The sequence below is a fragment of the Orbicella faveolata genome, unplaced genomic scaffold (genome assembly GCF_042242905.1).
Source record: "Orbicella faveolata isolate gen_17 unplaced genomic scaffold, um_ofav_v1 contig_14, whole genome shotgun sequence".
Taxonomy (NCBI): Eukaryota; Metazoa; Cnidaria; class Anthozoa; order Scleractinia; family Merulinidae; genus Orbicella; species Orbicella faveolata.
The window spans coordinates 13,153,796-13,179,551 of record NW_028301541.1 but is presented as its reverse complement, the minus strand read 5'-3'; the positions used below and the strand labels follow the sequence as shown (position 1 = coordinate 13,179,551).

General features: G+C 38.8%; 2 protein-coding genes across 2 annotated transcripts; one reads left to right on the top strand and one right to left on the bottom strand.

Moving 5' to 3' along the window:
* Positions 1-6: 6 nt before the first annotated feature.
* LOC110066721 (alpha-1,3/1,6-mannosyltransferase ALG2-like) lies at positions 7-25,756 on the top strand. Its single transcript, XM_089287528.1, has 7 exons — positions 7-562; positions 6,744-7,049; positions 7,217-7,644; positions 8,334-15,924; positions 16,018-17,011; positions 19,440-19,520; positions 23,961-25,756. The coding sequence occupies exons 1-4, from the start codon at positions 106-108 to the stop codon at positions 8,448-8,450; spliced, it is 1,308 nt and encodes a 435-aa protein (XP_089143654.1). The 5' UTR covers positions 7-105; the 3' UTR covers positions 8,451-15,924; positions 16,018-17,011; positions 19,440-19,520; positions 23,961-25,756.
* LOC110066720 (ATP-dependent DNA helicase PIF1-like) lies at positions 9,764-16,519 on the bottom strand. The gene is made up of 7 exons (XM_020773962.2): positions 15,733-16,519; positions 14,936-15,204; positions 14,529-14,635; positions 13,928-14,174; positions 13,721-13,808; positions 13,079-13,224; positions 9,764-10,304 (listed from the first exon to the last, which is right to left on the bottom strand). The coding sequence occupies exons 1-7, from the start codon at positions 16,499-16,501 to the stop codon at positions 10,071-10,073; spliced, it is 1,860 nt and encodes a 619-aa protein (XP_020629621.2). The 5' UTR covers positions 16,502-16,519; the 3' UTR covers positions 9,764-10,070.

Sequence of the window (25,756 nt, the reverse complement as noted above, 5' to 3'; positions counted from 1 at the left end):
GCCAGCCGTGTTCTGCTGATCGGAAGCAAACCTACTCACATGTTCCGCTGATTTTTTTTGTCTACAGATTTTATATGATATAACTTCGGTAGTTTTACTTTGAGAATGGTTCGAATCGCATTTGTTCATCCAGATCTTGGAATTGGTGGTGCAGAGCGTCTTGTTGTGGATGCTGGCTTAGCCCTGAAATCATGCGGGCACGTAGTCCACTTTTTCACTTCACATCATGACAAATCTCACTGCTTTGAAGAGACAAGAAATGGATCGTTACAAGTTACTGCTGTCGGAGATTGGCTTCCTAGACACTGCTTTGGTTACTTTTACGCCTTCTGGGCTTATGTAAGGATGATTTATGTCTCCTTATATCTTGTGTTCTTCTCATCATGGCGGATGGATGTTGTCTTCTGCGATCAAGTGTCTGTGTGCATCCCTGTTCTTAAGCTCAGTAAGGCACGGATTGTGTTTTACTGCCATTTTCCTGATCTGTTGTTAACTCAACGAAAAAGCTTGCTGAAAAGGATCTATCGTGCTCCGTTAGACTGGCTAGAGGAAGTCACAACTGGTAAGTTACCTACATGTATTTGGGTGATGGGGGTGCTGGTGGGGAGGTGGTGGGGGGGCGTCGTTCAATTCTGCTGTGATTCTTGCAGGGAGGAGGGGGAATGATTTGAGGGTAGGCATCTTCCGTGCATCTTCTGGGGAACAAAGTTGATGCCACAGTCCTGCAGGAAAGTGGTCTGTTTCTCTTTGTGTTACTGTAATAATACATTACATAACTGGGGTGCTACATGTAAGTCACTTTAGAGGTAACAGTAACTTCATGTACAGAGACAGGAAAGTCATCAGGGATGTTAGACTTATTTGATCTAAGCATTTATGTCAACTCTCCTGGATTTTCTGGGAGTTTTCTGTTTCGAGTCGTTTGTATCAAAGCAGTCGAACGCCATTTTAAAGCCAACTGATAACTTTTATTTATAGCTATTAAGGAAAGCTTCTCTTTTGACACATCACTCGACCTGGTGTCGAGGCTATAGAACAATACCTATTGTCACATCCTTTCTCTTATAAAAAAAAAATAAAAGTAAAAAAAAAAATCTAGATCGATCGATTAAAGTGTTAGAAACTAATCAGCTATCGTCAGAATCAAAGATCAATGTTCTATCAAAGTCAATCAATGTTTAAACAATGTTCAATCAATGTCCGGTGACAAAGTCCTGTAAGTACGAGGGCGGTTTAACAGCCCTTCCTGAGCGTGTTTTGTAACCAGTGGCCTGTGAGAATGGCTCAATAGGCGTGGCTACGGCTGGCTCTTTGGGATGTGGAGTCACGGTCCTTTCAGAGCGGGTTGTGTGACCAGTGGGGTCAGGTGATGGCTTGATAGGGGTGGCCACAGCTGGCTCTCTGGGCGCTGGAGTCATGGGCAACGCCGGTGTTGTATGTGCATGGAGACCTCATGTTTTGATTAGTATTTCATCCTCCTTTGTCTTTCGCAAGTGCTTTCGATTGCGGCGGTATTGGGCTCCATCTTCTGTGATGACTTCATATGACCGTATCCCGACTTGCTTGCCTACTCTTGCTTTCACAGCTTCTTTAGTTGTGCTTCCAGGAGGAATGAATCTGACTATGTCTCCTTTCTAAAGTTCTGGTAAATCCTTGGCTCCTTTATTGTAGTTTGCGGCTTGTTTATCTTTGTTTGCCATGATCTTCTGATAGACGTTTTCGTCCACTGTTGGTTTCAGAAGTTTAGGCATTGTAGGCAATTGAGTTCGCGTTTGTCTACTCATGAGTCGCATTACGGGGCTGGTATCCATGCCTTGCGTTGGCGTGTTTCTATACTCAAGGAGCGCGAGATAAGGGTCGGTTCTTGCCTTTCGTGACTTCTTCAAAATAGTTTTCGCTGACTTCACTGCTGCCTCCACTTTCCCATTGCTCTGAGGATATTTCGGGGAACTTGTGTTGTGCTTGAAGTTCCACTGATGGCTGAACTCTCAGAACTCGTCGGAACTGAACTGTGAACCATTGTCCGACATACACGTTTCTGGTATACCGTGTCTGGCAAATTGAGACTTGAGCTTGCGAATCACCGTACCAGATCTTGTGTTCTCCAGTACATCAATCTCCCAGAACAAGGAGTAGTAGTCAACAGTGATTAGGTAATCTCGGTTATTGAAGTTGAACAGGTCTACTCCAACTTTCTCCCAGGGAAGGTCTGGTGATTCATGAGGGATAAACGTTTCCTTAGACTGTCATTTGTCAAACGCACGGCAGACGTCACACTTTTCAATGAAGTGCTTCACATCGGTGCTCATCCCTGGCCAATAAATGTACTCTCTGGCTTGAGACAGACTGCTGGCAGTTCCGGTGTGTGCATAATGAACTCGGTTCACCATCTGGCGCTGAAGAGACTTGGGAATTACCACTCGCTCACCTCGGAGAACAATTCCATCTTGCATACTGAGCTGATCTCGTATGCCAAAGAAGGGCGTTAACTGGTGAGGGACTTCATGCTTGGTTTCGGGCCAACCTGCCTTAATGACCTTCATCAACTCTTGGAGAACTTCATCTTGCTCTGTGTGAGCTCTGATTTCTTGTAGGGTAGCAGGTTTCACTCTTATGTGTTCCACCGTGTTGACGCTCTCGAATTCTTCAGCAGTCTTCTGTACTACATCATAGGGAAGGAACGCGCGGCTTAAGGTATCAGCCAAATACATGGTGCTTCCTTAACGGTAATTCAACTGGATGTCATACAATTGTGTTCGCATGAGCATACGCTGAAGTCGCTTAGGAGCCTTGTGTAGTGACTTCTTGAAGATCATTTCTAAGGGCTTGTGATCAGACTGTACTGCTACACATCTGCCATACGTGTAGGTATGGAACTTCTCCAAGCCGTAGACAACTGCCAACAACTCCTTCTCAATTTGGGCATAGCGCGTCTCTGCGTCTGTCAGTGCACGGCTGGCGTAGGCAATAGGCTGATCATTCTGCATGATGACTGCTCCCAGGCCCTTGTCTGAAGCATTACATTGGAGGGTCACACCCTTGGTGGAGTCAAAATACTGAAGAACTGGGGCTTGAGTAACAAGAGATTTCACCTGGCTGACAGCTCTGTCATGGATGTCAGCCCAAAACCATTCCGTATTTTGCACAGTGAGCTGGCGGAGAGGCGCGCAAACATCGCTTAAACGTGGCAGAAATTTGCTAAGGTAATTTGTAAAGCCGATGAATCTTCGGACACCGGCTACATCGGTTGGTGTTGGCATCTCTTGAACTGCTCTAATCTTTTCCGGGTCTGCCTTGAGACCTTCGGATGTGATCACGTGACCCATGAACGGTACTTCTTTGGACCTCAGCTTGACTTTCTCTTTGTTTAACTTAATGTTCTTTTCCTTGCACCTCTGCATAAGCTGTAGGAGGTTTCTGTCATGGTCTTGCAAGGCTTCTTCTTCAGTTGTGCCCTCTCCATAGATCAAAATGTCGTCATGTATCGGGAGTACACCTTTCAGGTTCTCCAAGGCGTTGTTGAGCCTCCGCTGAAATTCTTCTGGGGCTGGGCTTATGCCGAATGGCAGACGACACCATCGGAATCTTCCGAAGGGCGAGTTGAACGTTGTTAACATTGAACTTTCATCCATCAGCTCCACATGCCAAAACCCATTTTTAACATCGACGGTTGAGAACACTTTTGCTCTTCCAAGCTCTGGCAGTATTTCATCTATAGTGGGCGTTGGATAGTGGCTTCTCTTTAATGCTTCATTCAGATCCTTAGGATCCAGGCATACTCGGAGCTGTCCATTGGGCTTCTGAGCTGTAACTAGGCTTGAAACCCAAGGTGTTGGTTCAGTCACTTTCTTGATTACACCCAGGCGCTGAAGTATATCTAATTCTTGTTTCAGCTTCTCCTTAAGTGCTACCGGCACTCGTCGAGGAGGGTGTACGACTGGCTGAACATCTTCTCTAACTTCAAGGTTGTACTGGCCTTCTAACTTCCCAGTACCTTGGAAGACATCAGGATAATCCTTCAATAGCACTTCTTGCGTGACAGGATTTGCTTCAACGGATAGAATGTTGTGTTGCCGTACCTTAATTAAGTCCATCTCTTGAATTGTAGGACTTCCAAGTATGGGCATGCATCTGTCTCCATCCAAAACGACAAAATCAACTTGATACATCTTGTGATTCTTTGGGTTATGGACTTCTAGTGTGCACTGTCCCAGCGGTGTCACGGTTGTTTTGTTGTACATCGTCAAGACCTTTCATGTGGCCTTTAGTTTGCTTTTATTGCGAAGGAGATTGGCGGGCACCAAGTTGCAAGTCGCGCCGCTGTCAAGTTGGAACTTGATTGCTGATTTGTCTACGTAAAGGGTCGCAAATAACTTCTTTGCGTGTTTCCGGTCGCTGGACGAATTAATCACTTCGCTTTGAATCTCTGACTCCAGAGTCAAGCAGTATTCATCATCTTCATCTTCGTCTGTTTCCACAACGTTGACTTTTGTGTTGAGTCGACACTGGGTTGTGAAGTGGTTCATCTTTTTGCAACTCAAACATCTTTTTCCGAATGCTGGACATTTGTCGCGGCGTTTTTCGTGTTTGTTTCCACAAAACTTGCATGTCACGAATTCCTTCAACTCGGGTTTCTTTTGATGATTAGCATCTGGCACGCGATCAGCGGCTGGCACGCGATCCTTGTCATCTTTGAAACTTGGCAATTTTCTACCCAGTTTTGGGGGACGTTTCTGGTTTTCTTTCACAAAATGTACCTCACCCTGGTCCGGCTCAAGCGTTTTGCTTTGATCCTTGGACAGTGCAGCGGCACGGCATGTTTGAAGACACTTTTCTAAATCTAAATCGCGCTCTTTAAGTAAATCTTCTCGAAGTTGTTTATCTCGTATTCCACAAATGATACGATCACATACTAATGAATCTTTTAGAGTTCCAAAATTGCATGTTGACGCCAGGACTTTTAAATCTGTTACAAACCTTTCAAATGGCTCTCCTGGTTCTTGAAAGCGCTGAAAGAATTTATACCTCTCCACGGTTTCATTCTTTTTCGGATTGCAATGTGCTTCAAAGCCTTCCAAAACGTGACTCAAATTCCGGTCGTCTGGTTCACATGTGAAGCTCAAAGTTTCATAGATTTCTCTGCCTTTACTTCCGATGAGGTAAAGAAACAGCTTTATTTTCATCTTTTCGTCTTTTCCGGCCATGGCAAGATCCATGTAAAGCTCCACTTCTTCCTTCCACCGTTTCCAGCTACTCGAAAGACTTGCGGAGTCGAAATCAAGCTTGCCAGGGGGTTTAAGCTGAGAGATCCTCTCCACAGCTGCTGGTGGGGGAGCTCCTCTGCTCACTACTGATGGTGGATCAGGCATATCAGGAGTTTCACGAAATGTAAGGGTGTAACTTGAATAGGTTAAACTGGAGATGTGAGTCGTTTAATACTGACTATGACACCATGTTTCGAGTCGTTCGTATCAAAGCAGTCGAACGCCATTTTAAAGCCAACTGATAACTTTTATTTATAGCTATTAAGGAAAGCTTCTCTTTTGACACATCACTCGACCTGGTGTCGAGGCTATAGAACAATACCTATTGTCACATTTTCCCAATACAGACCGAATTTCCAGGTCTCACATTCGGGTCACCAAATCTCTTGGATACAAAAGAAACCACTCAAAATACAAAAGGCCGATTTTTGGCACTTTTGGAAGGAACTCTTTGGAAACAGTTTCCCACATTTCTGTGACTGAATCAGCAGAGCGCTACTTTTAACACTGTTTTCTTTATGTCGAGAAGGTAAAAATGGCAATCTCATAGAGCTCAACTTTTTAGTGTTGACATCTCTGTCTAGCTGATCTGCAGGTATTCAATGCAATGAACATCTTATCATGTTAACGGCTGTGTCAATTCCAAGCCTGCCCATTCCCCTGGGCACTGGATGGGCACTTGACAGGTTTTCGCTCCCCACCATGAGGCATTTGCTGGCAAGGGGCTGTCCAGGGATGGGGCATTTGACAATTTAGTAAACAAACAAATAATTTTACATCAGTACTTCACAAAAATGAGAGCCTGCTTTATTAAACATGTGCGAGAAAATTGATTCAAGAAGTGATGGCAAGCATGATAGACAGCCGTGCTCAAATGTAAACAAACATCATCTTTGCAAGTTTGCATTGCACTGGTGGTCACTACTTTTGACCATGTTTGACATGTTTGAATCAATTTCAATATGTTTTATGTAAAAAAAGTTGATTACACATGAATCACAGTCATAATCAAACCATAATTAAGCAAGATTTTAATACCAATTAACAGAAGATGCTTTTTCATGTTAGTGGGCATGAGTACACAGCAATGTTGCTGTATATAAGCCAAGTCAAAAACATCAAGTGTTGAGCATTAACTTGTAATATGGGTATTTGCACTGTTCTCACATCCCCACCATGGGGATTTTGCATGGATCAGCTGCCCCATCGTGGGGCATTTGCCACCTTATGAAAAGAAAATATCAAATGCCCGGCAGGGGGAGATGGGCATGCTCGGAATAGAGGTCATTGAAGGATCAATGCAACTGGAGAAAGATGCTAAATGGAATCATTACAGCATCCAGCAGTATGTCTCACTCTATAGTCAAGGGTCCCTGAAAGAGCTCTCTCCTTTCTCTCACCTAGCTCCTTTTCTTTTAAACCTTATTGTTTAATATTAAATTAGTAACAACCAACATGTTACCTAAATTTCTTTTACAGGCATGGCAGACACTGTTCTTGTGAATAGCAACTTCACCGCTGAGACTTTTGTGTCAACATTTACTAGATTATGCAGCAATCGCCCACGGGTCTTGTATCCTTCACTTAATTTTTCATCATTTGATACACCAGTTGCACCAGAAGAAACCGACAAAGATTTGATACCACCTTCTGCCAAGTTTGTGTTCCTTTCAATAAATCGTTATGAGAGAAAGAAGAACCTGAATCTGGCCCTGGAGGCATTAGATTGGCTTAGAAATATTATCAGTGACACAGAATGGAAGGATGTACATTTAGTTATGGCAGGTGAGTTTATTTAGACTCTAACATTGCATGTCTTTCAAGTCTCTTAAGTAACAGCAACCTGTCATGAAGTGTTAGCCATCTTTCAATCTCACATTCTACTTCATGAAAGCATATCATATTGCCTACAGATACATGTTTTTCAAATGTCTAAATATTTCCTCTTTCAGGTGGCTATGATGATAGAGTTGTAGAAAACAAGGAACACTTCTTGGAACTGTGCAAACTGGCAGAACAATACAACCTCAGCAGTAAAGTGACATTTGTGAGATCATTTAGTGACACCCAAAAACTGACACTTCTTAATCAATGTACATGCTTGATCTATACCCCAAGCCATGAACATTTTGGTATAGTTCCAATTGAAGCCATGTACATGAAACGTCCAGTGATTGCAGTCAATAGTGGTGGACCTTTGGAGACCATTCAAGATGGGCTGACAGGATTTTTATGTAACCCTGATGCAGAGTCCTTTGCTCTAGCAATGCGGAAGTTTTTGAAGAATCCAGGGCTTAGTTCAACACTGGGTGATGCTGGCAAGACTAATGTCATCAAGAAGTTCTCTTTTGATGTATTTGCCCAACACCTTCACAATATTGTATGTTGTTTGTACTTGGCAGAATTTGATGCATATCCCCTTGATTAGTCTTAATATACATGTAGATCTACATATACAACAGCTTGCATATTATATCATAAGATTGCATTTTCAAACAAAAAAAGGTGATGGGATCAGCTCGGGATATTGTCTTACTGGTGCCCCCAAATTACCACTGCTTAAACTAAACGAAATGTATTGTAATCAGGAAGGACAAGAAACAATACTTATGTTAAAACTTAGACTACATGTACAAGATGGAGGCAGCTGTGTTTTAACCATAGACAATAACCAGGGGTTAGTGTTATCCAGCTGTAACCTCTCCTGACAAGGGGTGTTTTCCTTCAGCAATGTTGGTTTCTACTGTCTGCAACCCTTATTTCTTTAACAACAATGTATGGTTTCTTACCTACATGTAAATGTCCTATACTTACTCTGCATTATCTTCAAGTCATCAAAATGCACAGAGGTGGAAGAAAAAACCCTGACCTAAAAACTCCACGAGTTTCCAGGAAACAGGCAACATGGTCATGATTAGAAATGACAACAGGGTCTACCCTTAGCCTGGCAGAATGGCTGTTCATGCAATTGTATTTCCAGAGTTGACAAAATAACTTGTATCAGATTTTACTACAAAAACTTAATGTGTAGCAGTGTACAGCAAGTTAATTATCTTGGTTTGTTGACAGGTAACAGATGGAATGCAGGCAGGCAGCATGTGGCTGACAGCTCTTACATGTTTTCTTATGGTTGTTGTGTTCTGTGTGGCATGTGTGTGGGCCATCAATTTCTATGACAGTTACTGACAAGGACCTTAATAATTAATAATTGTCAACTTAGCACAGATGCAACAGTACATGTATGTAGTGACTGGAAAGTTTTATCTTCATTGCATATTTTACCTCTTTTCAAGTTTTATTTGCTTGTGTGTAGAACAAGTCATTAATAGAAGTTTTTCCTCAACAAGGCTCTCCTTTCTCACAAATCTGTAAGCTAGTGTTAGAAGAAGAATTGGAAGAAAAAACGTTTCAAGCGGTAAAACTTGCTGACAAGTAGCATGCGCAGCTCAGGAAGGAAAAGTTGTCATGGAATTAAAAAATCTATGTCATTTTGGGAAATTCTGCTGTACAAAGCAGCATGTGCCAAGAAAGTCATGTCTGATATCCCTGACCCGGTCTTAAAGATCTTGCTGCTGTGCTAGGGGATTCTATACTTTGCTTGACCAATGGGTAAGTGTAGTTTTTTGAGGGAAAATTGATGCTACTAAGAAATTTTTGGGTGCTATTGAAAATAACTTCCAGGTCAGTTCATCGAACAGCTTTCCCAAAGAGCAAGTTCGAAAACAGGTTTTATTGGCACTGCGGTTTTAGTTAGCAGTTCCAGGGCTTCCCTCTTCGTTTTTTTGCAAACCTGGTTGTCATTAGACAAGTGCTGTTTCGCAAATTTCGCTCCAGACTTTCTTTCCGGGGCGACTTTGGCAGCTTCAATAACTTCAAAGGCCACATAGAGAGTGTGAAAAAGAAAGCTAGGGAGCTTGGAGTAAATTGCTTCGAGCCAAAATTATTTTACCTGGTGAGGTCGACTACAAAAGCAAATTACAGAAATTATTTTCAGCGTTCAGTGCTTGTTTGGCTATAAATTAATATTCATAACAGTCTTGAAAACCGTGCATAAGAGTCCACAGCGGAACACTGTCTAATTGTTCCTTACAGAGGACAATATAACTCAAAAACTGATTTTGTTTCAAATATGACCAATATTTTTTAAACATTTGTGGTCATCCACAGCTCATAAAATGATAAAATCTTACAAATTAACTGACTAATCTCCTCTTTTGCTGTTTACTGACTACATCCATTATTTCTAACTGACTGAATGCATGGCTATACCCCATAGACGCCTTTGTGATAGGCCCTGCAGCAATTACAACATGCTAAAATTCTAACATGGTTTCAACACTAACTTGGCTAAAACAAAAGAAATCACATGGAGGTGACAAGGTATGAACAACCAATTTAATTTTTTAAGTCCCCTAAGCCTCTGCACCATGATAGAATTTTAATGTATGGAAATATTTATTTTCTAATGGACAGCAGACTTTGATCCTCTAATGCAGACATTCTTTGCATGCCGAGTTTTATTATCTGTATATCTTAATTAACTTGGTAGAGAACTCTCACAATAATATACTAATAAAATGATGAAAATCAATATAATGTCGGTAAACATTTGTCTCTATAACATCAAAATAAAAAGTCAAACAATTTATTTGATGGAGGTGAATGTTGTAAAACTGTCTTGTTTTCAAAGAAATTTAAGTAAGCCAAAACTATATTTTAGAGATAAGATCTATTTATGAAGGCAGATCCTGAATGATGCTGGATAAACTTAATATGCATTCTTAGGCCAAAATGTTGTGTAGTAAGCTAAGGGCAAATGTTCTCTTTGTTTTCATTCTGATAGTTGAATCGCTCAATTTTTGCATTACGTTGTAACTTTGCATAGTAGCGCAGAACATCTGGGTGGGCACGCACACACTTGCTATCAAAATCCAGAACTCTGAGCCCTTGCAGGCTGCGTACTCTTGAAAGAGCAACATAAGCTTGACCATACTCAAAGACTCTTGATAGAGAGATCTCAACACAATCTAGTGTCATACCCTGGAAAAAATTCAAAATAGCACAGTATATCGGACAATCTATTTCAGTGTGATTATTTAAAACTCTCAGGTTAATTTTATTGGAATCAACCATTTCAACCACAACTGGTTTGGGTTGATACAGTTGACAAACATGTTTCCAACCAATTTTTTTGTGGCTCGGTCTCCAGCCGTGGGTGTTTTGGTTCGCCCGCGATTCTCTCAGGGTGGAGAGGATTGTGGGCGCACTGACACACCCATGGCTGTAAACTGCGCCTAATCTTTTTGAGGCATCCACAGCAGTTTTATTATAAGAGTGGATTCTTTTGCTACCTTCTTATTCCATGTCTGTTATCCGTACAGTATGAACCCAGGCTGATACAGAATAGCACATGAAAATTGAAGGCTTTCGTGCAAAAAGGGTGTATGTAGCATTTGGGTCGATTTTTATTTTTAGCAGGATCGAGCTAATTTTTGGTAGACTGACTTGTTTTGACATGAAAAGCATCGTTGCGTAATTGTTTTTGTTGATTTGCGCTTCGTTTTTGAGAAATAACGTATGCAAAAAACTCAGTTTTCCGAGCGGCATCTTTTGGAGCGAATCCTTGGAAGGTGGATTTTGACGCAGCGTGAACTTAAACAGTTACGTTCAGCAGCTTTGACAGCACGATTTGTTTTTTAAATAGATGTTTTGATTTTTGAAAGAAGTAGAGAAATAGACCGGAAAAAAAATCGACCATCCTGGTATCGGACCGGTGTCTCGACAAGACAAACTCGGATGTGGCTCGTCCAGCGCCTCATCCGCCTGTGCCAACGAAGCAAAAGTAAGAGAAATGCGTAATTATATAAATAATAAAACTAGCGGCAAATACCACGCTTCGGTGACTTCATCGTCGAGCAAAACAAAGGTTTCTTTTGTTTTTCGCTCAACAAAAGATCTCCAAACGATACCCTTGGAAAACTGAGTTTTTTGCATACGTTATTTCTCAAAAACGAAGCCCAAATCAACAAAAACAATTACGCAACGATGCTTTTCATGTCAAAACAAGTCAGTGTGCCAAAAATTAGCTCGATCCTGCAAAAAATAAACATAAGCACGCAAGGCGTGCAAGAGTTATTTTTTTCTGTGAAGTTTTGGAGATAGAAGCATTCATGGTACAGTAATAATTTGGTTAATTTTTTTGGTTGCGATGTTACATCGGTCATGGTAAAATAGCTAAATAGTAAGCCATAAAATGTTTGACTTAACAAACTACAGTAATCTGACACGTCTCCTGATTAATGTAGATACCATCTTATTTTCTAACAGGCAATTTGATTCGCTCTTTGATACAACCCGCACTGTGATTGGTGTGACATGCGCACATGCATAACTCCCTCGCTCACCAATCACATAACCCTTCCAACCCCCAAGAGAAATTTTTGCTCAAAAATACTCAAGTTAATTGAGAGACTTTTTCGCATTTTATACAAGTCGTAAGTTTACCTTTTTACACAACACAACACAACTTCACCGGAAATAGAAAGAAAGAGAAAAAAAACCTCTGACAAGTTGAAAGTCTGATTTAATTAAATGCACTTTAACTTGGTGCCACGCAGTCTTCAAAGAACATTTGAACAGTTTTCATACTTTTTACATTTAAAAATATCGGACTGAAATGAATGTCATCAAATAAAACTATTAAACTGCTACTGCAGAGACATAAAAACCGTCCAGAAACAAAACCTTCTTTTTCGTTTAATATCCTGGAAACAATAGCCAATAACTTGTCAGCTCTAATTAAATTTACTCCCATATAAAAAACAAAAGTGTTAAGTTACCATTTGTTACTAAAGATAGCAAACATCTCGTGGGAAAGAATGGTGACGATTCGTCCGCTCTAATTGAATTTACTCCCTTGTGAAAAACAAGAGTGTCAAATTACACTTTGTAACTAAAAAACAAAAATGTCTCGTTATATTTGCATGCAACAAGAACAAAACAATTGTTACCCGCACTTACTATTGTAAATGTTAGAACTGTTTCGAATCTAAAGTCTTGTCCCCTCTAAAACATGTCCTGAGAACTAGACGCGACGATTTGTGACCTCTAATTGAATTTACTCCTTGTGAAAAACAAAAGTATCAAGTTACCTTTGTAACTAAAAATAAAAATATCTCGTTGCATTTGCATACTACTAACTCACGAACTGTTTCAAACCTCAAGGCTCATCTCATTCATTTAACTAAAATCCTCAGCCTAAACAACAGAAAATGTCGAAGTAAACCCAATATATGAATACTTCCTCCTCTTTTATAGAAGAATAAATATGGCTGAACTCTATCGGGATCAAATCTTGTCACATACCATTTACCTTTACAAGAAATTTGATTGGCTGTTTATAGAGATCCAATCTGATTGGTGTGACATACATACATCTCTCACTCACTCACTCACTCACTCACTCACTCACCCATTGACCCGTCCGTAACATACCCGACGCGCCGACTAAGAGGTATTTTTTTTTACAAAAAAATAACTCAAAAATCAACCCAAAATGCTACATACGCCCTTTTTGCATGAAAGCCGTCAATTATTTTTGTGATCATTCAACATGAATGTGTGACCTGTATATGTTCAAATATAATAATGCATAGATCTCTTGATATTGTATGGAAAAATTATTATAATTTGCACATTATAATTATGCTATTGCAGTGCTAATTATGCTGACTGGTTTTGCAAATTGCTAAGTGCCCTCTAGGACTGGAAGGAATGTTAGGCTAATTTTAATTCATGCACTTACTAGACTTTACCTGGCTTTTATGTATGGACACTGCCCATGCTAATTTGAGTGGCAGCTGTCTACGAGTGACTGTCCCTCCACCAGGTGTCGTAACCACCCACTTTTCAGGACCAATTACTTCCTCAAGGCCTGATATAAATTTGACAATAGGATAACCTGAAAATATTTAAAATTATTTTCTGTATTCAATAATAATTATAAAAAGCTGGCAATCCAAAATCTGGTATCAGTAAAATACAAAGTTTTGAGTTTCTATAGAAGTTATCAAAGCCAAATCAGTCGAAAGGTGCATTTCTGTGAAGATATAATAACTATCTACCAATGTAGAGCATAAAATTTCCTTTTTAGGGTTAGACCTGTTTTAGTGCTGTTTGTCCACATACAGAAAAATCTAAGAGTGAAAGGAACTTAATTAAATATAGTTGTCATACTGACTACAGTATAGGGTTTCATGTGTGGAAACAACAGAGGTGGTTATTGGGATAACAAATATGGGAATTCAAAATGAATCTCTTTGTCTAGGTTTCCATTTTTTCGAGCACAGTTTCATTTCAAGAAAATCACGCAACAACAATATGGACATATTCAAGGCATTTGGTGTGGTATAAACATCTTGGATCATCCAGGGTGATATTTTTGACTGAAGACGTACCAGCAGATCCTGATTCAAAGCCTTTAATTATACCACGGGCACCATTGACAAGTCCTCTGGAAACATTCAAGTTTTTGGCCAGCATCACCTATATGAGTAATTTAGTTGAAAAAAGTCCATAGGAATTTATTATTAATATTTGTTTTAAATGTTGGCTCACCAAGGATCTCAAGATCACACAACCAGATATCAAATATAGTCAGTTACCTGTGCTCCTTCTTTCAACTCAATGTTCTGTCTCACAGGAACATGACTGTTAAGCATTGTACACATTCCACTGTCGCTATCACTGGCTTGGAATACTTTCTTGTCACCTGACAACCTTGACAAATGTATTTCATTGATCTGGTTCACATTCTCCTTGTGGGTGCAAAGCTTGGTGGCTAGAATTCCATTATGCTCTATGGTTTGATTTTTTGTTTTGGTCAACTTAGAGACAAGCACCTCTGAACAACTAGAAATGAAAAAAGTGGGTGGGATGAAATAAGTAAATGAGAATGAGCAAGGGAACATCCACGGAGTCGCAATTCACCAATTGTTTCCAAATCAAAATTTATGGAATTTATAGAAAAGTTGGTATTTTTAGAGGGAGGAAAACCAGAGAACACGTTGAAAAACCCTCACACATTAGATGCAGAGCTAGCAATTTGACTCCAGGCTGCATTAGTGGGAACCAGTGCTCTCACCTCTAAATTAAGGTGAGGTATGGGGTCCAGGTTAATGTCAACGGTGTAAAATGAAGTGTCAATTAAAAGCATTCCACAAAACCAATATGGGAATAAGTTACAGTGCAACACTTAACTCTGACCTTCCAACCCGCACATTTTGTAGAATGGAAATAAAGAGTGGATCTTTTTGTCTAAAGACATGTTTCAGTTCAATGGTTGTATCAATGCAATCACTCCAACTTTCTGCCTGTTGAGGTAAAATAAACATTTTACAATTGATTATAAAAAATAATACAACTGTGTGACTGATGTCGACAACTTACTGTAATATACCAGGCCTCAGTTGTTTAATAAGTGAACAGCAATACCTACCAAATAGCTATTAATTTACCACTATCCATTGGATTCAAGCTTACAGTTACCGTTCTTTAACTTTTCAACAAAGACATGCAAACTAAAGATGTACACTTAATCCACTCTATGGTTAACAAACTGGCTGCATGCAATCCAGTGTTGACCAACAAAAAATTAGCAAGTCCCATTTTACCTGGAAACAAAACTTTTTTGTGCCTGGTTGTTTTGTCACTGGAGGAAGCTGTAAGAAATCCCCTGACAGAATCAGTTGAATTCCTCCAAAAGGAATCTCTTTTTTCCTGACAGCTCGGGCAACAGCCTCAAGCTTATCAAAGTAGGTAGAGTCTACCATCGAGATTTCATCAATGATCAAATGTTTACATCGTCTCCATTGTTGAGAACGTCTAGGTCGTGATGCCAGCTCAACGCACTGGCTAAGGGGTGCACTTCCACTACCGATACCTAACAAAGTTCAAGATCAGGACTAGAAATTTAGCACAGGGTATAACATCACAATGAAAGCAAAATAGCTACATGTAGAAACTTGTCTCTTACTGAGTAAGCTTTTTATCCCCATTGACTACAAAGCACAATACTGCATGTACTTCCGTTTTTGTTTCCAGGGGAGCAGATGATATCTGAAGGTATCTGCTACTGCTTTTTGGTATTAGATTAAATCAAACTTTGTAAAAAAAAAAAGGAAACTAAAAACAGAGACAAAATTTGATTGCATTTTAAGTTTATTTCTTGGAAAAATAGTGTCCCCAATTAGTTATTTTTGAAAAGCTTAATACTCTTTGACACTGAAATAAAGTCTTTTTCTTGCCTTTCATTAAGCCGAAGCTCCAACTATGACCATCTACCCTCACTGGTAGTTTGGAATACATATTATGGAAGTAGAATTCATCAAGACAGAATCCTCCAGTCACTTCGTTTTATGAAATTTTTGGAAGAAATTAGACGCTCACCATTCACACAAAGGAAGCTCACCTGCAAATGCATGAAGTGTGGTACCGCCAATGTGACAAGCTGCAGCTCCGGTACTTGCTGTAACAAATGTGCTCTGAGGTGGTAACATTGTTATCAAGCGTTTAAGCAGATATGATTTTCCAGTTCCTGCACTTCCAGTGAAAAACACGCTCCTTCCCGCTCTTATTGCGTTCACCACTGCCATTTGTTCAGGTATGAGGGTTATTTGAAAAGGACTCAGACAGTTGAGACGTTTTCGTGCCGTTCCATTGTTTCCTTGACCCGTGATATTCTCTTTCTCTGTAGTTTTGATTCTCTTTGGAGTTACGCCATTGTTGTCGTCAAGAGGCCTTTTCTTACTACCCATGGTGAAATCTTTGTCGGTTAGTGGACTTATATTTTCAAATGAACGAACCTTGTCGCTGAGAAGCCGTCTTCGATTACTCGTTAGTCCATTTTGTTTGCTTTGGGCAAGTTTTAGTGTCAAGCATTTTAAAAAAGCTGCGAGCTGATTTGGTGGGCAGTTCGAAAACATAATTTGTGTTTTCTGTGTTAGAAGTTTAATCGTCGCCTTTCCTTCTTGTAAAAACCTTTTGTGGATGGTTAACTCTTTTAAAAGAAAAGTTTTACCCAGTGGAGACTGACTGCTAACAATTCGAAGAGCAATGTCGCGAAATTCATCTCGGCCAAGGACAACTGTGATATTCTTGTATGTTCGCCGTTTTGTGACCACTCCGTTGGAGTTAAGGCTTTCCACCATTATACAGCACTCTAGTTTACTAGTTTCCATTAATCTGTTGAAAAAGAGGTTCTTGATGAAATATATCTTGGTACTAAGTGTTTATGAAAAGTGTAACTTATTGGCTCTAGTTAGTCGATGGTAATGGACCTTTTAAATTTTGGTGCTCAGAAATTTTGTCCAATCACAATTCATTCTCGTCCCCATAGCCCTTTTCGCTCCTCTTAGCCGGCAGGGCCTTGGCACGAGAATCAAATGACTCTGGGGACATTTGTAGCGTCGCACTTTCGTCCTGCGTGGTAGACATGTCTAACACCTTTTGACCAATTGTATGTGTTGTTGTTTCGCACATACATACATACTTTATTTAATAAGTAGGTCGATAAAATGAAATGAAAATGCGCTGTAATCGTGTCCTCTGAGATTATTTTACTAGGGGACGGGACGGTGTTTGCCAGGTGAACGCTCGAAACCTATCGATTTGTGACTTTTATGTTTTGTCGGATCTTTCTGCATGTTCCGAAACACATTTACCGCTGCCTTTGAAGCTTAATATTGTTGGTAAGAAGCTTTGTGAAGTGTAGTGTATTGTATAATGTTGTCTGTAGTAATGGATTGAGTAATAATGGCTCAATTTTACGAAGCCATTTCGACATGTTCATCTACAATCTAAGTATTGTTGATCGTGTTGCTTTCAAGCAGCACTAACTAAGCTGGCACTAGTTTGTATAGTCCACACTGTTGTGTTTTGCATTTTGCAATTAGGATCTATCGTGCGATTAAACTGCGTAGTATCATTTGCCTTCGTCACGGGCATAAAGAAACGCGGTCATGCCGTCAGAGCAAATTTTCACTCAGCTTATTTCCACCTTGTATCACCAAATGCCACCAAATATACAGCTTAGATGGATAGAAAATTCTATAGAGCAAAGCAAAAGCAGTAGTTTCGAAATAAAGTGCAAGATTGCGAGGATTGAAATTGGTTACATTTCAAGAAATTTGAGTTTAGTTCAGGATGTTAAGAAATCAAGTTTACAATTCTTGTGACAGTTTGAACTTTCGAGCCTTTATTTTGTCTGATATTTCTTTTCTTCTAGCAGTATTGGCAATGATTTCTACCGATTTTAAAATAAGCAAAACTCCTGGGTACAATCATGAAAACAAATGTATAATACATTTCCCTGAATGTTCCCTACCAAGCACAGTAATTTACGTTTAGCTAAGGGCTGGTTCACACTTTGACATAAGCATAAGCATAAACATAAGCATAAGAAAAATATGTGTGAACCGGGGTCACATAAGCATAAGCATAACAATGGCCATTGCGCAGGCACAGTTCACCTCTCAGGAATCAAAGATGGCGGATAATGAAGTCGAAATTGGATTGTTGCTACTGTTAAACCATAGAAATTGAAGAAGATCGCTTAACCTGTCAAAACAATGGAACTAACCTCTCTATTATCATTTGAACGTGTATCACTTTCCATTCTCTAATCCAGCCTCCTTTGCTACATCACTCCAAGCCAAACATTTTCTTGTTTTTGTCTTAAAGTCTGCTGATTTTTTGCCGTACAAACAAGGATAATTGCGAACAGATTCCGCCAACTTTTCGTTTACTTACGTCGCCACGTTTTCAGCTGACAGAGTGGGCCTGGATTTTATTTTTGTGTATTCCGCTGACAAGAAAACTCTTTATGCTTACGCTTATGCTTATGTATGCCCGGTTCACACTCAAGTATTCACAACATAAGCATAAGGCTAGCATAAGCATAAGAAAATGGAAAAAGTTCCATTACTTGTGCTCATGCTTATGTAACCCCGGGTCACACATATTTTTCTTATGCTTATGTTTATGCTTATGCTTATGTCAAAGTGTGAACCAACCCTAAACATAAATTAAAATAGGTCACCATGCATGCTTGCAAAAGAGATATGACGTACCAGTCTTACATTATTTTGCCAGTTCTAGTACTATTCATTTACTTCATCACTCCACGTTACATTTTGCGGTGGCTGGAAGGTACAGTTTAATTTTTTGATGACCTTTGATAGGCATACATGAAGGTTTGAGCATAAGGAAGAATGTAATAAACAACTTATGGAAAAGAATTTAAAATAATCCAAATGACGTACAATCAAAACGTTCCTCACATTGTTGGATTTCAAAGTCATAATTTGTGTCCATGAGTAATGATTTTGTTTGCATGCTATTGAGTAAGTGTAAAATTCTGCACTCGAAGGGTTCGCAATGTAGCACCAAGGTATCACCTTAGTTGTAAGCAGTAAAGGTTAGGGTTGTTTGTCCTTTTTTTCTTTTGTTGTTGACTGGCATCCTTTAAGCTGTTTGTTATGAAGCAACGTTTTGCAGACACGTACATGAAGTGTATATAGCCATTATGTGACACTGCTTCAAGAAGTACTTGCCCAGGTTTCCATTTCTATGCCGCTAGTCCATTAATTAGTACCAGGAGGGAAACATGCCAATGCCTTGTCATGTCTTCATTAGGTGGCATTGCCATTATCTCTTTGTGCCAGCTCTTGTGTCAGGAACATTACCATTCTTGTTATCTTCTGGAGAATTTTTTCTTATTTTTGGATACTTGGGTTGTTTGCCCTTTTAATGTGTAAAGAAGAGGAAAACGGTTTGTTTATCTCCTTGTATTTTTATTCTCAACGATGTCTTTTATCACTTGGTAAATATGATGTAGTTCTCACCAGCCAAACTTTGCCACTAGAGATTCAGTCTGTTCTGTTTTGGTTTCACTGTCAGTTGAAATAGACTTTAAAAACCTAGGTCTTGATAAGATAGTCTTACTGTTGCAGTTGTTTCTGATTGAATTTTGTTTTCTTTTAAATTTCCCTTTACCGAGGAACAGCTATTATTCTACAAGCCTGTATGTTATTTTGAAACAGTCAATCTAACTTAAAATATAATTGCATTTGTGTGATTTTGTGTTTATTAATAATACTTTGAATTTCTATTTTGCAGTAATGGATGATCATCATAAGTTGGATGAGGGAAAACATGCACAAACTGAAGAAAGTCCTAGCAGAGAAGGGACTAGGGATGGTGAGCATCAGCCCTTACTATTATATGTATCAGTTGCCATGTGTTGATAACTTTTTTAGAGTGGTGTCTTGCCAGTTTTTGATACCTGTGTTTCATTCACCTTTTTTCTCTAAAACCCTTGATCTCACAGTCGCCAAAAATGGCAGCAAGGAGGTTAACAACACAAACTTTGGTTTTTTGATGGTTAAGCTGATGTATGTGCCATTGCCATGGCAACACAAAAATAAACAGGCCTTTAAAATCGGTTTTGTTTATTTGTAGAAAATCTAGTCATTAGATTTTCTTTATAATTTGCATGCAACAAGCTTGTAACGATTCTCACAAGTTAACACCATTTTGCTAATAATTTAACAGAGAGATCTTTAATTTTCCCTTGTTGAAGGTTCACTGGAATATCTAGAATTTCCTTTATTAAAGTTCAATAATTTTGAATGCTCCAGCCACTTATTTCCTAAAGTACTTTCGTGCCAAATTTCATGAAATTCTAATGAGTGGTTTTTGAGAAATTGGCGTATTTCCAAGAGTGCAAATTTTCATTGAATCGCAATTTTTTTACTTACTATGCATGCGCTGCATTTAACTGGGTTCTTTCGGTAACAAAGAAAAAGCTAAGAATTGCCGGGTTCTTTGCATCGTTACCTTGTCTAACATATCTTTGTGATAAAAGACTAAAGTCATCAATACACTACTGCGTCCAATTATAGAGAAAAATAGCAGAGATACTGTGGGTGTTGAGTAAATAAAATGATCGCTCTATTGACGGCATGTTTGTTTTTTGCAATCCTTGTGCACGTGCTGAATTGCATCAGCAAAAACGCTCGCAAAAACTGTGTTAAGCCACCTTAATTGTAATGGCAGCACTTTCTCAAGAATTTTAGGGTTTCTGTCTTTATATTATGCTTCAATATCTGGTTAGCTTATGAGTTTTTTCTTGTACACTAAATACTCCAGCGATACTAAGAAGAACTTTGCAAACCAAATGTGTTAGAGAAAGCCAACTTATAGTTTTGGCTATTATTTTTCACAACACATCTTCTCTGAACCTGGATAAATTAGCCAGTTTCTAATTTTTAATTCCTTTTCATCCCTGCTATGAAGGCTTAAAATTTAGCACAGGGAGTGTTTAGTGGATGGAGTTTCAAAATCTTAAGTAAGAAGTGATTGTACAGTACCACTTTAATGCATAGCTTAATATCCTTGTGTATCCATTAAACTAGTCAACAACCCATTGTCCCCACTACAACAAAATAATTTTGTTTTCAAAATTGATATGAAATAAAATTCTCAATTTGCCGGTAGTTTGGGAGGTTGTGTGGTGTATTATAGGTTAAGCTACAGATGTATGGCAGTTATACAAGCAATTTTTGCTGCGTGTTACACAGAAGATATTTGCATATCATATGTAGTTACTTAAGCATTTGTCGCAGTGCACATATTTTTTTCTATTCTTTGTTGTGACTCTTGTTTCAAACCCTAAAAGCTGTGAACAAGACAGCCTGTAGAAAGTTGAGCTTTCTGTGTTAGCAAATAACAACCTTAACTTTTGAAGTGCCATTTACAAAGTAACCAACAGCACTTAAATGACAAAACTGGTAAACCATACATGTACAATTGCCCCTACTGTATTCTACATGACTGTATACTTACAGCCTGCAAAGCACTAATTTTCTTTCCTGCAATGGTTTGGGGCACAACAAACAGAAATGAATTAAGAGCGGTCCAGGAGTCGAAGGGGCAGAGTAAAGAAGCCGCAAAGCTCTTAGAATGAGCTTGGCGGCTATTAATACAGTGTTCGACACTAACTTTCTTTCTAATTCACCCTTTGGGTAACTAGTTCTGCTTTTGTTGGTTCCCCATGTGTCTTTTTAGTTGCCTACCTAGTAGACTTTTGTTGCCCATTAGCACTCATAAGAAAATTTCAACTTGCAGAAATGCTCAACTTTATTTTATAAACTTGCCTTCTTGTTTTGGTGTTGCAACAGTGATTCATTGTGTGATTAATCAGTCATAGAGCACATCCCTCGCAAGATTTTAAAAATCCATGAACTGTGCCCACACATTTTGATGAGACTCCACTTTTCTGACAAATAGACCCACTGAAGCACTTTATTGGTCAAATACGATGAACCAACTGTCATGAATGAAAACATAATTCATGCCCTGAAGCACATGATCATCATTAATATTATTGTTATATATTATTGGTATTATCTTTTTTACTGGTAGTGTTGTTGTCAAAATAATGAGGCCCAGTTAAACACCAGTATGCCAGAAAAAAAATTTTATCCCCAGTAAATGGAATTAAGTAACATTATCACTGAGTGAAAGTCAAAATATTTCCCAAAATTTCTTAGCCAACACTTCAAAGCCCCAAAATTTATGTTGCAAACTTTGACATGGGCAAGTGTGCCCAGAATAACTGCAGAGCCACCTTAAGTAATGATGAAATGGAATCAATAAAAAAACCATGATAAGAATGGTGTTGGGCTTGACTTTTCAAAATTACAGAAAAACTCAAATTGCATCCAGGGCCCTTCAGATCACAGTTTTCATGCAACATACATTTAAATAGAAACAAATTGTTAGCCAAAATTAACTTTAACTAAAACTGACAGATGCTTTTTTAAAAATAAAGTGGTTTGCTATTAAACAGTTAAAAAACAGTCCCTTTATATTCCTTTTATGGAAACATAAAGAATAAAGAGGGTTTGTCTAACACAACTTGATACAACACCACCACCACCCACATATGGTACTCTCCCGTGTAGATGTGGAAGGAAAACAACTTGTTTTCAACTCTAAGAGGAATTGGAGTTTGCAAGCCCTGACAGTTGTTCAGATTGTTTTCTTTGGAGTTAATAACGATAAATTGATTAACACTAAATTAATTCAGAGAGCACTCAACAAGCAAATTGATGGCATCTTGTTGGGGTCTTCATTAGGCCATTGTTTTTTTTTAACATGACAGAACTCAAAAATGATATTGTTCGTAAAATGCTTGACAGTGGCCTTATAAATGAGTAGTTTTATGGATGTAATTGTATCTATAACAAAATTCTCAATCGTGATTGGTTCTCCACGCACCTATTTGTCACGTAATCAGAGCGTGATCAAGTGGGTGTCCAATTACAGGTATCCAATTTGAACTTTGTAATTGGATACCTATAATAATTGAATACCTATAATAATTATAGGTATCCAATTATTGGATACCCACATGATTTTCACGTCAATTAAGTGCACTTTAATGGCTTCCTTCGCAATGTTTCCTTCAGTTTTCAACACTTACAAAAAGTGCTACAGGCCTTTTCACTCAAAAAAATTTTTCCCAAAAGACATTTTTAATTCCGAAATTTGTTATAGATACGATCTATTAGTAACTGGACCTTGTGTTGTACAATTCAGGGAGTAATCATGCTCGTAATTTCAAATCAGCCTCGCGCTTTGCGCTCGTCCTATTTTGAAATTACTCATGCAATTACTCCCTGAATTGTTCTCCACTTGGTCCAATCATTATTACTTATTTTGATGATATGCTGTCGATGGACAAATCAAATAAGTCTGACCTGTTTTACGGTCAACGAATTTGAAAATGGCATGGTCCATTTCCTGGACAATTCTCTGAAAAGAACATCCATTGACATTTATAGGAAGCACACAAACACTGGACAGTATGTCTTGTTTTCTAGTCATGAACGTTGGCCTCGCAAAATTGCTTGACTCTCTCTTTCAGAAACAAATAACAATGATTTAAACGTTCCTATTAGGGAATGGCTTTCCTAAATCTGTGGCTCCATGGTTCAGAACCTACAATCGTGGACAGAAGTCCTTGGGACACTTGTATGATTTAGCGAACTGTATGTGTTTTACTACTGAAGTTTGAAAAAAGCACTGCTTTCCTTTTAGAGACGCATTACTGTTCCCCCTCCCCACCCCATACAATGTTTAAAATCAGAAGAAATTACAAGTAATAGTTTTCGACATTGCATGGGGGTGGGGGTGGGGGGCGAGGTTAGGCAGGTGAAGTTGTATTCACATCTGGCGTGTGCACAAAAGTGCCAAAAGTGCCAAAAGTGCAAATTTGTCCCAATACTTTTGTCCTTGATTGTAGAACATCTTATCCCAATAACAACAAGACTATGAGTTTTAAGGATTTTAAGTTCTAATGTGGGGTTTGGGACTGGCACTAGTTTTGCTAGCGTTATGATATAAATTGCTCTTAACCAGAAAACCAAGCTCTGTTAAAAACTGATTTCAGCTTCATTATGTAGTGTGGTGCTCTGGGCCCAAAACATCAGCCTGAAAACGGTCCCTGTAAGTTGACAAGCCCTTGAGTAGCCAGGAAGTTTCAAGAAATGGGCCCCTTCACAGAAAGTGTCAGTTTTCCACAATATTGTGGTGTCTATTAATGAAGAAAATCCCTCTCCATATTTTTAATAGCCTGGCCAAACCATACCTGGAGGCATTAGATGATATGATGGACGAGGAGGAAGGGGAGTTAGAAGAAGATGATGATGAAGAAAAAGAACAAGGAGAAGAAGATCAAGAAGAACAAGCGGAAGGGCAAGAAGAACATGACAATGATGATGAAGACCTCTACAGAAAGTTGATAGAGGATGAGTTTAGTGACAGTGATGTAGAATAATCAGTATTTATTTTGTAGATTTGTTAAGTTTTTATCAGTATTTCTTTCACAGATGTGTTAATAATTAATAATTAAGTAAATAGAGGATGAGTCTGAAATTGTTTTGATTGTTCTACATTTACAACCGCTTATTCAAATTAACCCAAACTCAAAGGCTGAAGAAAATATGTCATTACTTTTTTTTTTACGTTTTTTTTTTTACTAAATGAACCACAAATCACTGTGTTGTCTGTGAATAGTTTTGTTGGGTCTAGATTTAAGGGACAAAATAGTGACGGAACATTTCATCTTTGTTATGAACACCCATTCACAGTCGTGCATGACTGACTGTGGCCACCTTCCTTGGTTTTCTGGTTAAAAGCCCAATGACCGATTTGTGCGCGCGCTCGCGCGCGTTGCTAAGGAGGTGAGATTTCACTTCCAGTTACTTACGTCAGCCTGAGCGAAGAAAATAAAACAACTCAATACCCTGCAAATTCGCTTACATTTTAGATGTTTTTTTTCTCTGTGTTTCACAAATGCAAGATAAAAAAAGTACAAGCAAAGACAAATAAGAGAAAAACAGAAAAACTGAGCAAACGAAAGAGAAAAACTAATTCCGTGCCACAATGTTTGATCGTACTGAAGTGCGCTGTTATTGCGCTGTTAGTGAAGTGAATAAATAAATATCGGGCGCACGTCCGGTTTTTTTAAATGGTAAAGGAAACGCGGTTTTTCATTAAATCTAGCCTTTTTCGACGAGTTTCACTTAAAGCCAACTTTGGAAACATAGCTATGCAGTCCTTTTTCGAAATTATACTTTTTTCTGAAAATTACGAATTTTTCAGTATTTTGAAATTCTCCCAAAATCTGAGCTTGTAGAAATGAAACAAAATCTATGCATAGCGTAATGAGGATTAAATTTAAAACATTAAATCAATGAAAAAAATCCCGATAAAGCAATTTTCCAGGGAGCCTTTGCATCTTTTCAGTATTAGTCACATGACCAAGGGCGTGGCCTGATGACGTCATCATTGGTGTTACTGATCATGAAAAAGTCAAAACACATGAAATAACCCTGAACTAACTAAAAATGATGAGGTTATATGAGAATAAATTTTCTTCAGCAACGGCTCGAAAAGATCAGCTAATTGGCCCTTAAAGTAAGCTAATCAAAATGCATGAACAAGGTACGGTGACCACTGTAAATGCAATGATAAGCCATTAGTATGTCCAAAGGGCATTTACCTGTCAAAAATAGAATTTCCCAAACTATTCTAACTTTTGTTATTTTGCCTTTGTAACAGTACGAATCTCGAAATTATAGTGGTTTTACAACACAGGCTAAAAAAGCCGAAACTGTTTGGATAAAGCAACGGTTTGTATCATCCGTGAGCTCATGTGCCCATAATTTTGTCTTTCAAAATTGAGTTTATAGCATTGCAGATAATTCAAGCCAATTAATTTAAGGTCAAAAGTCATTGTTTTCATTCGCCCGTGTGTAGAAAGATCTATAGGATTCCAGTTGATAGTGGTATTGGTAATTATACCTGCTCATGAAAACACTAGTTGTATAAATTCCAGTCTAGCGATAAATAAAAAAAGATTTGTA